At 37.9% G+C, this 13,694-nt stretch overlaps 2 protein-coding genes across 2 annotated transcripts; both read left to right on the top strand.

Moving 5' to 3' along the window:
- The first annotated feature begins 604 nt into the window (after window positions 1–604).
- Window positions 605–4,591, top strand: LOC126759696 (eukaryotic translation initiation factor 5). The gene is made up of 3 exons (XM_050474713.1): window positions 605–2,223; window positions 2,305–2,775; window positions 2,841–4,591. Exons 1-3 carry the CDS (start codon window positions 2,011–2,013, stop codon window positions 3,540–3,542), a joined length of 1,386 nt encoding a protein of 461 aa, XP_050330670.1. The 5' UTR covers window positions 605–2,010; the 3' UTR covers window positions 3,543–4,591.
- A 1,610-nt stretch (window positions 4,592–6,201) lies between these two features.
- On the top strand, window positions 6,202–13,416 carry LOC126759692 (alkaline phosphatase). The gene is made up of 5 exons (XM_050474710.1): window positions 6,202–7,124; window positions 11,139–11,644; window positions 11,701–12,521; window positions 12,602–12,903; window positions 12,975–13,416. The coding sequence occupies exons 2-5, from the start codon at window positions 11,159–11,161 to the stop codon at window positions 13,106–13,108; spliced, it is 1,743 nt and encodes a 580-aa protein (XP_050330667.1). The 5' UTR covers window positions 6,202–7,124; window positions 11,139–11,158; the 3' UTR covers window positions 13,109–13,416.
- The last annotated feature ends 278 nt before the right edge of the window (window positions 13,417–13,694 follow it).

The raw sequence follows: 13,694 nt of genomic DNA, 5'->3' as shown, positions 1-13,694 counted from the left end.
GCCCTAAAGTTAATGTAAGGTGTATAAAGACAACGTTTTTTGATAAAAAAGGTATGCAGTTTTTTACTTTTAAAAGGAAACGTCGGACACATAGTATAAAAGTGATCAGCATGACGAGCCTGTCTGTCTGTATATACTTACAGTTTTTGAGAAATCGATTTGAAATTTTGCATCTTTTTACTTCAAAACACTGCTCATATGTCGGAATCGCCGATATGGGTCCACTATATGATATAGCTGCCATACAAGCTGATCGATCAAAATGAAGTCCATGTATAGAAAAACTTTTGATTTGATAAGATATCTTTACGAAATTTGGCATGGATTATTGCCCAAAGCAACAGTACAATCTCCGTATAAATTGTTCAACTCGGGCCATTATAACATATAGCTGGTATACGAGGTTTTATAGCTTCAGTGCAACATGGACTAAAGTTTTAATAGTTTTTTTTTCAGATACTTTTTTCTAATTTCTTTTTAATAGTCTTTTATTCAAATAATTTCAAGTTTTTCTAATCTAATCTCCACCTGTGTTTTCAACTCTCTTTCAGGACTTCAAAATTTTCCAGTAACAGACATCGGAAGCTGCAACCTTTTAGAGAAACGTGAGCCAATCGCACATCATTAGGCACCACGTTTTCCAATTTTTCCAAATATTTATAAAACATAATTGTAATCCAGATATCTAGCAGCAGCAAACATATAGCACTAAAACTGATAAATGTAAAAAAAAAAACAACTAAAAGAAAAACATCTTTCATAAGATACAAAAAAATTTACAAATATATTTAACAAAAAAGTCCAAAAATTCACTTCCAACCTCAAAGTGGGGTGAAAATTGCATAAAAGTTTCAAAAACTGGAGATTTGTAAAGCAGAGCACATAACAACAAACAATATAAACAAGCAAGTAACAGCCAAGCGTGATTTCCAATTGCGCATTGTGGTTTGATTCAAAATCGAAGTAAAATCCAAAAACCAACAACAAAAAAGCACACACAGCCGTCAAATTGCAGTAAATTACAAAAAAAATTGACAAACAGTGGAAGCAAAAGCACTCGCAGCGGATATTAACAAGAAAATCATCATAGCAACAGCAATAGCACCGGAAAGCAACACCACTGTCATAATTAGGAACCAATACCAAGCGCCAATTGAAGTGAAAGGAAAAGCGAACTTCATGAATTTATCAATAAAGAAATACAATAAATCAAAAAATAAAAATTTAAGTACCATAACGTCTTCGGCATCGTCTTGGAGGGCGTTTCGGTGCTACGACGTCGAAACGACAGCATACAACGTAGAAGAGCAAGCGTACGCCGCAACCGGAGCAGCAGCTGCCGCAGGATCCACAACTAACTTACTGATGTACAGTGCCATCAATTGGTCACCTTGTTGAGGTTGAAAGCCGAATGCGAACGTAAGCCATAATATATTATCTATATATAGTATAACGGCTAGAAAGCGCGAAGCGAAGCAGCAAAACGAAGTGCGTGTCGCCGAAGAAACTCGTACGCAACGCACGAGAGTTGTCGGAAATCGCTAAAGCAGAAATCAAAAGCAAAATTTTAATTTTCAGCTAAATCTGTAGCGTTTATTACCCATTCTCAGTTTTTATATGAAAACAAGAACAACAAAAACAACAGCAGAGAGTAGTAGCAGCAGAAATAAACTCTAAAACCAACACATCGCGAGACAGCAAAGTGTGAGCCGCAAACTAAAATAACCATTAATAATAAAAAATATATAAAATTTAATATCACCGAGCCGCAAGCGCAAGCTCAGCACTTTCGTCGACGTAACAGTTAAAAGGAATATTGCCAAAATTACGCACAACGAGCAGCGCGATTTATTATATACTGTATATCTTTACAATTCTTCTATACGTAAAAAACGCAAAGCAAAACGCCAACAACAACAGCAACAGTCAATCAAAAACATTATTCAAAAAACACAAATAAAATTAATATAAAAACATCTAAGGAAGCACAGTAAGAAGGAAATAGCAAAAATGGGTTCTGTTAATGTGAATCGTAATGTCACCGACATTTTCTACCGTTATAAAATGCCACGCTTGCAAGCTAAGGTCGAGGGCAAAGGTAACGGCATCAAAACCGTTATTGTTAATATGGCTGAAGTGGCACGCGCCATCGGACGTCCGGCCACCTACCCGACCAAGTATTTTGGCTGCGAATTGGGCGCTCAAACACAATTTGACTACAAGGTAAGACATTCTGGGCGGAAGTTTATTTTGTAATGTTAGCTGGGTTGCAGAAATTATTAATAAAACCCATTTTCTTTGCAGAATGAACGTTTCATCGTAAATGGCTCCCACGATGCCAGCAAATTGCAGGATCTGCTCGATGGTTTCATACGCAAATTCGTCTTGTGCCCGGAATGCGACAATCCGGAGACCGATTTAACCGTCTCGGCTAAGAATCAAACCATTTCGCAAGCATGCAAAGCTTGCGGTTTTCATGGTCTCTTAAAAGTCAATCACAAGGTTAACACGTTCATTTTGAAGAATCCGCCAACCGTCAATCCAGCTGCACAAGGCTCCTCATTGACCGAAGGTAAACGTTCGAAACGCGGCCAAAAGAAGAATGGTGAGAATGGCGTGGATGGTGATAAAGGTGCCAGCAACTCTGGTGGTGAGTCGGATGGCGGTAGCGGCAATCAGGCCAGTCAAACCGAGGCAGAAATTAGCGCTGCCATACCGGAGAAGAATGGTGATGACGATGATGATGATGCCAATTGGAGTGTCGATGTGTCCAAGGTAAGTTGAAGGCTGCGAAATTAAAACCCATAAAAACCAATGCTTTCTCCTTTTCGACATACTAGGAAGCCATACGCGCTCGCTTGCAAGACTTGACCGACGGTGCCAAGGGCATGACAATCTCTGATGACTACGATAAGACCGAAAAGGAGCGCATTGACATCTTTTATGAGTTGGTCAAGAAGAAGCGCAATGCCGGTGAGCTCGACTCCGTTGCCGTACACAAGGAGCTGATGATCGAAGCTGAGCGTCTTGATATTGTACACAAGGCAACTCTGGTCTTAGCCGAGTTGCTCTTCTCCGACAACATTACACAGGAAGTGCGCAAGAATCGCAATCTTCTGCTGCGCTTCACACACAACAATCCTAAGGCACAACGATATCTCATCGGCGGTTTGGAGCAGATAATCGCTTTACACGCGGCCAAACTGATGCCCAAGGTGGCTGGCATTTTTAAACTCTTCTATGATTCGGACATACTCGAGGAGAAGTCCATACTGGAGTGGTCACAGAAAGTGAGCAAGAAATACGTTTCAAAGGATGTGGCCACTGAGATACACGAGAAAGCCAAACCGTTCATACAATGGCTGAAGGAGGCCGAGGAGGAGGAATCTTCGGAGGAGGACGAAGACGATTCCGATGTGGAGATTGAGTATAACGATCGCGCACGTGTAGAGCCATTGAAGGCAGCCGCTGTGGCCACTGCTGCCAAGAAGATTGTCGACGATGATGACGAGGGCGAAGAAATCGACATCGATGATATATAAAGAGGGTGTGGAGAAAGAGCAGTAGCAGTAGCGTATGCGCAGTTCAAGGCAGCGGCTTTGCAATTGAAATGTGAATAATCGTCTGCGAATTATTGCTAAAGCAACCGTAGTTTTAAATCTTCCATTCTTTCTCTTTGCGTGTTTTTTATATAAGTTTGGACTTTATGCGCTCTGGTGCCAATTAGGCATGAAAAAGCAGTGTCTTTCACACGTCACATTACATTTTGACTGTATCTCTGTCTACAAATATTCCAAATTTTATCTCATTTTTCATTTCGCTTGCTGTACACTACACCAATAACATCCTAACTGCTGCAAAAATTATCGGTTACTCTCTCTTCTATATCATTGAAATCTTTATTTTTTGATTTATGACTTTATTATATTTAAGCTTTTTTGTGTTAACGGTATTTACACGTAATTTCAAACGGCAGAAACTAAAGACGCAGCTTCGATTTTGTCTCGACGCCTCACAAACACCGTACACAGTAAAAAAAATATTTCTACTTACTAAAAAATGTATAAATAATATTTATAACGGTACTTATATGCCAACTCCGTACACACATACATATACGCCATATTGTTCTGTCTCTACGCTTTTCACACGATAGAAACGCCGAGTGCTTACTTTTCCGAAAATAAAACTTTTGCACTAAAACTGAAGCCAAAACGTTGCAGAAAGCTCAATTATGAAGTAACACACATCCTATTTCCCAATATTGCCTATATTTGTCGCAACAGTTGAACACACAACAAGGAAAAGGGCACCAAAAAGCTTTAGCGTTTTTCGAACTGTCGTAAGTTTTGAAATTTATTATGCAAGTAAAAAATGTAAAAAAAAATACAAAATATAAAAATGTAAAAAAAACAAAGAAATGCTGTTATTTACTGAAAAGTGAAAAAAAAACGTGATTGACTGTATTTGAAGAATATCGAATGATTTTGAAATAAACAAAAAAGTTACAAATAGTCCCAACAACAACATGCCTGATGTCAAGGATAATAAATATTCTCAACAAATGTCAATTTTTACAGTTAAAAACATATATTCTTTGTAGTTAGTTTGTATTTCGCAGATGCATACAGTTAGGACCCGAATACTGTAGAATATTTATATGAGAACCGTTATAGCTGTGAAAAAGCAGACTTAAGGATATTGGTAAAAATAATCAGAATCAGAATCTTGGTGATGGCGCACAAAATGAAAACGGATTTCAGTTTTACAATGATTTCATTCGTGTAAATTTTTTAACGGTAACAAACCTGTACTTTTAATACACTAAGTACTCATAAATCGTAATTTCAGGCTTGTTTTTGCAATCAGCCTCAAAATCTTATGAAACGATCGCAGTTTTAGCCAGCAGCAGCTTATAATGATATCGCTCTATGAATATCAGGTGATGCTAGTCGGAACTGCAGAAACTGCTTGGAACCCTTATGCCAATATTAACCGAATTACAAAAGTTTAAGAACTAAAAATAACAAGGAAATGGTTCTACTATTTTTTCGTCACAACAGTAACCAAAGCAAATTACTTCTAGGTTTCTGACCTATACAATTGTGCCGTTTTGGGTGAGTATGGTGGACTTGTTGTTGTTGTAGCGGCAAAAAACATCTCTAAATTAATTTGAGCGAGAGATGGTATCTCTGTTTAGTTCTGCAGCTCGAGGTTACGAGTTCTCGAGAGAAAGGTTCTGCGGAAGATTTATGGGCCTTAGCGCGTTGGCCACGGCGAATATCGCATTCGATGGAACGATGAGCTGTATGAGATATACGACGGCATTGACATAGTTCAGCGAATTAAAAGACAGCGACTAAGCTGGCTAGGTCATGTTGTCCGCGTGGACGAAAAGACTCCAGCTCTGAAAGTATTCGACACAGTACCCGCCGGGGAAAGCAGAGGAAGAGGAATACCTCCATTCCGTTGGAGGGACCAGGTGGAGAAGGACCTAGCTTCGCTTGGAATCTCCAATTGGCGCAACCTTGCGAAAGAAGAAATGATTGGCGCGGTGTTGTTAACTCGGCTATAACCAGTAAGCGGTTTCTACGCGTGTAAAGAAGAATTTGAGCGAAAGCTGCCGAACTGGCAGTCCTTGGCCGTATAAAAATGAACGACTCTGTTTCTGCTAGCATCCAAACTACAGGGTCTTTTTTATTAAACCGAGTCTTGCTCCAGTGGTACTAAGAAAGACACTATACCAAGTGTTGTTGTAGCGGCAGAAAATATTCCTGAAGTAGTCTAGGGGGAATGATGTCGAATTCAAAGTCCTTGGCCGGTTAAAAAGCCGGGTCATTTTCGGTTACTTAGACTTGACTGTAATTGGAACGCACATACCTCCCTGTCTGATTGATCTATACATGCGGAAAGCTGGAATTGCTTCTTGAATCGTTCAAAACTACGTCTTGGTCTTGTAACAGACTGAAACACTTTGCTAACTTGACATTTACATGCTTACGTGCTTCTTGGCACGCATGAGACTAACTGCTTTGTTTATATCTTGAAGACAACTCTTAAAACTCATATGATACTGATTACACCCTGTCGAAACGGTTCATTTCGTGCACTTACAGCGAGGCGGAAACTCCTTTCGTTTTGGGAAATGGAAAAATCACGCTCAGATCTTTGTTGAGTTGAGAGAGAACTGCCTTATTTTATGTGAAAAATATCACTTGCCTTCTAAAATTTCTTCGTAGGAAAATTAGAACGTAAAATTCTCAAAACATTTTAAGTTATAGCCACTAAAGTAAAATCAGCGCCTTGGGGTAGGCAACAAATTGCAGCAATTCTACACAAGCTGCCTGGTAAAAAGTGTATCCTCCGTTATTCGTTCGAGAGAAAGCTTTCATTTGCGCACGAATACGGTGACGCTAAGCACGAGACACGATGAAATGGAGCGTATAGAGCACACAATACAAGGTGAGCGTAAAAATGTGAAGAGCGAGCATACCTGTAAAGGTTGTTGTTGCTTTTAGTTGTGTTGTCAATGTTCTTGTGTTTTGTTTTAATTACAATCGGTTAACCGTTTATATGAGATGTTGCGAATTCGAGCTGCTCAGTTGGTGCGTGGCGTTGCGACAGTTTGTTAGTGGCTCATTGCCTTCGCTGCTTTGCCGAAGACATGAATATTTAATGCACGGAAATTGAAATGTATTCAACATACGAACACACATGCGGGAATAAATTGCTTGCTTCGTGAGTCGTGTCGTAGTGTGGGCATGAAAAAGAAAAGGAAAAAATGTATTTATTAATTGTTAATATGCAAACAAAGTGTTGAGCGAACAAGAATCTGTGAAAACTAAAAGAAAATAACAAACTTCTGTGCAAAAAATAAATATTTCGCGTTGTGCGTAGCAGCAGCGAGAGAACTTAAGCGTAACAATAAATAAAGTAAGCAGCGAGCATTAGCTGAGCAACGAAAAACGTGTTCCGAGCTCAAGCGTAAGCGGGCTGGTGGCAGGCGGTGGCTGCGGCAGCATAAGATCAATAAAATTCAGCACCGGTGGAGGCAGCACGTCACAAGCGCATACAAATCTGCTTGAAGAAACGCTCGACCAACGAGAAATCGGAAGTCATTAAACGTAAGTGCATCTCATTATTTATTTTATGCAATTTTGCTTTTTTCTGTATTAGCGTGTGCTTTTCGTGAAAAATTATCTTTTTTGCGCTCTTCGAATGCTCTTGTACATAACAAGCTTTTGCTGAACGAAGGGCCAGCGTTATTTTGAAAATAGTTCTTCTATAACTTCTAAAAAAAAAGTTATACACTACTTCAACCTTAATTTTTATAGCTTACTCTGTACCGAGAGTACCTATTTTATTTATAGAACGTTAAGCAAAATGATGAAATATATGTTCTGTAGTCCATTAGCTGACTCAGGCCTTATCCACTAAGTCATCCTTATTGGGTTCTAAAAGCGGTTGAGACGATTGCTTCCAAATTATGTAAATTCGTACGCTAAGTCTTCCAAACGGACCGAGAACTATCGCGAAACGCATTAATAGCTGGTTGAGGAGGAAAGAAACATTGGCTTGAACATTAGTTTCGACCATAACAAAACAATAAGTGACTATTCTGCGGAGAGTTCCCCCAAAAGTTAAAAATTATACATTATTTCCATCATAAGTGACACTCCGCGAAGAAACGCACTTTGAGTTGCAAGTACAAAATTATGTAGTTAACGATATCGTTCAGAAATTTGTCACGGTTCCTTTTTTCGCAAAGAAGCTGCTCATTTGTTGGAATTACCGACGTCGGACAACTATAGCATATAGCTGCCATACCAAGACACATATTTTTATACCCTTTTATGTTATAAAAATTGCCTCTGTGAAGGGTGTTATAGTTACGTTTTATTTTTTTTACTCATCTGACTTCCTAGTTCTAAGCGATCTAAAAATATATACTCATATTTTTCCACAAAATTTCCGATATGCTGTTGCGCTGCCTCTGATTACTTGGAATCTATAAATACTTCTAACTTATTTGTTCCCCATTCCCCGCAATTGATTTATTTTCTTTACCAGCAGGTGCAGACCTATGTACCTGCACATGTGGTACGTGTAGTTTTTTTTGTAAATAAACATCTACTCGTGAGTTTCCACACTAATCAAGCATTTCAATTGAAATTTTGTTGTTTCGATATTCTGCCTTCGCTTTTCATCAACAATTTTATTATGTTTTGCAATCTATTGAGTGGTCATAAAAAACTTTGCACGCGTTTCTAAGTTATAAATATAGATAAGTATGTTAGCAAAGTTACATACAAACTTACATACAAACAATTTTTAACGCATGTTAGAAACCAGATGAATGAAATCTATATGTATGCATATAAATATTTGCATACAAATGCTATATTTTCGCATACGTCCAAAGAAGCGTCCAGTTCGGCTATTTATAAACCAAGCGCTTGTTCTTTTACGCATCATTATTCCATACGCAACTATTGTTATAACACGTTTTCAACGTTTTTGCTTTAAAATAGCTTTTATAGACCATACCGAAGTTCACACATAAACATATAACTTTTAGCCATTACACAAACAAAGCTCGGCAAGCTTACTAATGATGACTTGTAAATATTTTTGTACTTCTGTCAACTTATTGCGTCCATGCATCTGGCTCACATGCAGCCTGCTTACAAGCGCTTTTTTCACATATCCTTTGCTTGGCCAGCTGGTTTGTATGCATATCAAATCTACTGGGCTTATGGATTGCTTTATTGAGTAAAATATAGCCGCTTTTGACGCAGCGTCAAATGAGATTCCATCAGACATTTTCGGTAATTTTCTATTTATCGCGTTGTGATGAAATTTATTGTAGGGCTTTTAAGTGACGAATTTATTAGGGTTGTGGGGAAGTAGGGCTGCTAATTAGCTGGGTTTTTATTAAATAAAATATATTGATTGAAGTGGTGATGATTTGACTTCAATTGAATTTATAATAACAAAGTAATATGGCGTTCACACTTTGGCAAATGTTTAACAACCGCAATCTATTATTTCTACAATTATAGGTAAACATATTTCCGCTGTACGTACAATGTTGTACCCTCGATTTTTAAAGCTAAGCTTTATTATTGCTTTAATTGCAAAGGCGATTAAAAAGATTAAGCACAATGATGTGTCGTGTATTCGGTAAAAAGATTTTCAACGCTTGATTATGTATAAATACATGCTTGCATTTCGCAACCATAAAAATAATAATTTTTAATATTAAAAAAAAAAAATATAAACAAATATGCACATAAACTAAAAAAAGCACTTAATTTTAAAATATGACGGTCAAGCATTTAGTTTTTTTTAACAATTTTTAATAGAGCAATAAATAAGAGGATTAGGTCTAATCTAAATATATTTAAAAAAGAAACATCTACGCTGCCATTATAATATAATTTTGCTCGACACTAATAAAACTAAAGCAGATTTCTTATTTTTTATATCATGAATGCCTCGTCTTTCATAGTACTTCTTGCCGACTGGTGCTCATATGTATTTACATGCTTATACATATGTATGTGCATATAACTAGTGCTATAAATCAGTAACTAATTTGCAAAATCACATTTCATCAAAAGCACTAATACTTCTTAGAAAGAGTACTTGTTTTTCTTGTTATTAGCTATTTATTTATTACGTTCTACATACAAATTTATCATTGTCCATGTTTTTAAAAGGGAACAATTAACGATTTGTATAATTTTTCAACTGTTCGTACTAACGTTGGTAAATGATTAGCGAGAAAATCATTCTATAAAGTGTATTCTTCGTAAATCGATATAAAAATATCGTTTTAATAATGATATGCAACAACAAAATATATACACCACATTAGCAACAGAAACAAAATATTAAATAATTTAATTTTAATTTGGTGTTGTTTTTACGTATAAAATAAGTAATAAGTAACTGTTTTACGACCGCTTCCACATGTAAATATTTTTAAGAAACAGAAAATTTATAGGATTCTGTTATCATTTCTGTTTCTGTTACTATTGTTGCGTTTGTGTTCTTTAATTTGAATTTTTAATTCTCATAAAAAAGCCATGCAAACATAAGGAAAACTTAAGATTAAATGAATATGGCAAAATGTGATTTATTATATACTGTATTCGTCAGTTCCGTTATTGTTTGGCCAAAAAGTTATTAATTTATAGAATATGTTTCATAATTTAATACTTACATATCTCCAATTATAGACGCGTGCAAGATTGTTAATTGGCGCTACTTGAAATCGAAAGCACTGCTTTCCGGGGGACATATTTGCGCTTATGCAGCGAAAGCGCACTCAAGAGTGGACGCCATGTTTGTTTAGACAGTTATCTGTTATTTAGTAAAACACATAGACCTCTTTAAAATTCTGTTTGTAATTGATGTTTTTTGTTAATAGTATTTTTGATAAACAAGAAGCAAGTCCATATTAGACTCAGGTTACTAGAGATCATCGCATATCAATCGCGATTGCGCATATCAAACGACTGCTTATTCAATAGTTCTGCTCAATGTTTATCTGAAGAGTTTTGGAGTATCGTTAGATCAAGCGAGAATCCAAAACTATGGTCTTTTATTAAATGTTTTTTTAACTAGCTTAAGAATTACAATCCCTTCGTAAAAGGGGAAAGTTAACCACAGCACTTTCGAATTTTTAAAATCTGATAAGAGACTTGCAGAAACCGGCATTATCGTTGAGAGAACGCAGTTCTAACGCGATTTTTTTTGAAAAACAGAAGAGCTGTGCTTATCAATTTTTTACCCTGTTTTTATAAACCCACTAAATTCTTATAAATAAATTATCTTTGCGTGTCATTTTGCATACAGTTCGGTGGGTCATAAAGATTAGCCGACTCGAATGTTGATATATGATAAATAATTAAATACATATTTATAGAGGTATACACCGATAAGGAATTTATAGCTTCATCATGTCGAAATACTTGAAGATGTAGTTACGTTTGATTTAGATAGCGTTAGTCTTCTACAAGTCGGGAACTTTCTGTAATAGCGCTTTAGATGATAGAACAGAAAACAAGAGTGCTTCATATTGCAAGGTTGTGATTCTATTTTCCGCCTTTTTTTACTTTTTCGCTTTACAGACTTAAAAATTCCCCGCAGAATGACTGCCGTCACTATGGATGTGAATAAACTGCCACACTCTCAGGACGGCATTGAGGTGCAGATGGATAGTTTAGACTCGAGTCATGCTTTCACGAACTCGCTCGAGGAGCCCATTCCGCCCAAATCCAACGTGTTCAAGTCGAAAATTTTCATCGTTGCCGTTACCTTTTCTAGTGTACTTTTTACCATCATGTGCATAGGTTTTTTGGTACACTATGAAATGGCCAGTGAGGTCTATGCTGGCGAAGACATACCCTTCTGGAATGTGCAGTTGCCGCCGGAGCAAAAAGTGTGGTATGAGAAGGGCATTGAGGAGCTAAAGAATGCGCTGAGTCGTGAAATCAATCGGCGCCGCGCGAAGAATGTTATACTCTTCGTGGGCGACGGCATGGGTCCGAATACTGTGACAGCGACACGTATTTATGGTTTCAAAGAGGAGGGTTTACTTAGTTGGGAGCGCTTTCCGCACATGGGTTTGCTAAAGGTGGGAGCTTTTTATTACCTCAAATAACTTTTTTTTACATTTTTTGCGTCTTACAGACATATTGCGCCGACAAGCAGGTGCCTGATTCGTTTTCTACTGCCACGGCGCTTTTTGGTGGTGTTAAGGTCAATTATGAAACGGGTGGTGTTGATTCGAGCGTCTTGCTTAAAAACTGCAGCGCTTCGCTGGATACTTCGCATCATGTGCAGACAATACTAAAGTGGGCTCAGCTGGATGGCATGAATACGGGTTTTGTGACGACGACTCGCGTAACACACGCAACGCCAGCCGCTTTGTACGCGCATACATCCGATCGCCGTTGGGAGTGTGAGGCTAAGATGTCAGCGGAGGCGCAACAAGAGGGTTGCAAGGACATAGCCAGGCAGTTGGTGGAGGATGAAACGGGTCGAAAAATAAATGTGATTATGGGCGGTGGACGTCAAATGTTAGTTTCCGGCGTGACGGACAACCCAGCCGATCCGATCGACACTTGGGGCTGCATATCAAAGGACGGACGCGATTTAGTGACCGACTGGAAGACCTACAAACAACAGGCTGGTGAACGCTACGCAGTTGTGCAAAACAATGGCGAACTGAATGCATTAAACGGTGACTCCGTGGACTATGTTTTGGGCATTTTCGCAAATGGGCACTTGAAGTATGACCACGAGCGCGATCGCAGCGACGCGGGTATGCCATCGTTGCGCAACATGACTGTGAAAGCGTTGGAGGTGTTGAAGAGTAAAGACAAGGGATTTCTGCTAGTAGTGGAGGGTGGCATGATTGATCAAGCACATCATCGCGGTACAGCTAGACGTGCGCTCTCTGAGGCGCTGGCGCTGAATGAGGCAGTCGATGCAGCGGTGCAAGAGATGAGGTGAGTTGAAACATGCGGTTCCAACAGGACGGCATAAAAAATTAAAGAATTTTCTAAATCTTTTAAATTTCTAATTGCAGTGACCAGTTGGACGAAACTTTGATCATCGTAACCGCTGATCATTCGCACAGCTTAACTATAAACGGTCATCCAGAAAGGGGAGCTGACATACTCGGCGTTGCTTCAACCTCCAAGACGGAAGGCACACCATATACAACACTCACTTATGGCACCAGTTATAAAGGTTTCCAAGCCGATGCTAATGGTAATCGCGTTGATCCTACCACTCAGGACACTACCGCTTGGGAATATACACAACAGGCGGCTATAAATACCGATGAAAATTTGCATGGTGGCTCCGACGTCACAATACATGCTAAAGGTGCGCCTAAGCCGAGAATTACGAAAATTTGGTCAAACTTTAATATCGTTTTTTTTTAAATTTCATTTCAGGCGCCATGGCCTACTTGTTCCACGGTGTACACGAACAAAGCTATGTGGCACATGTGATTTCGTATGCACTTCGTATCGGCCGCTTTCGTGATAGCACTATTACGGAATCGTTGGCGGAACTAATGCCGTTATAGTATAAAATTAAATTGGCATAATTATTGGATGGTGCTACGCATATACAAATTTATATCGGCATACAAATAAAGGACGTTACACACACTAATTATTTCTAAAATTTCGTTAACCTACAGTTGAAACTTTAATGCGAAAATAGAAAATTAATTGCGTGTAAGTGTGCGAGTTGTTCGTTATAGATAAGAAAATTTGTAAACTAGATTAATCGATTATTTATTAATTGTGATATTGTATGCTATTGTTATTTTAAGTTAAAACAGAAATAAAACTGACGAAAATATTAGAAAGGTAAAATAAAAATGTAAAATATGGTATTTCCTTTCAGCATTATAATTATAATTATTGAATTATAGTTACTTTAAAAAAACTTCTAAAATTCAAATTTTGGAGATATTATTGCAAAAATACATTGAATATCTCGAAAATAACTGTAAAATTGATTTTTTTTTAAAGCGAAATCAAAATCTATATGCCATGAACACTGGCAAATAAAATTAACAACAATTGGCTATGGTAATACCGTCGTTGTTGAAAATCCAATCAGCTGATAGGGAAACAGTGTTGCATGTTACTTTTTTGGTGAGC

This window comes from Bactrocera neohumeralis, chromosome 5 (genome assembly GCF_024586455.1).
Source record: "Bactrocera neohumeralis isolate Rockhampton chromosome 5, APGP_CSIRO_Bneo_wtdbg2-racon-allhic-juicebox.fasta_v2, whole genome shotgun sequence".
In the NCBI taxonomy this organism is placed as follows: Eukaryota; Metazoa; Arthropoda; class Insecta; order Diptera; family Tephritidae; genus Bactrocera; species Bactrocera neohumeralis.
The sequence above is the reverse complement of the archived record's forward strand: the minus strand, read 5'-3'. Positions and strand labels throughout refer to the sequence as shown.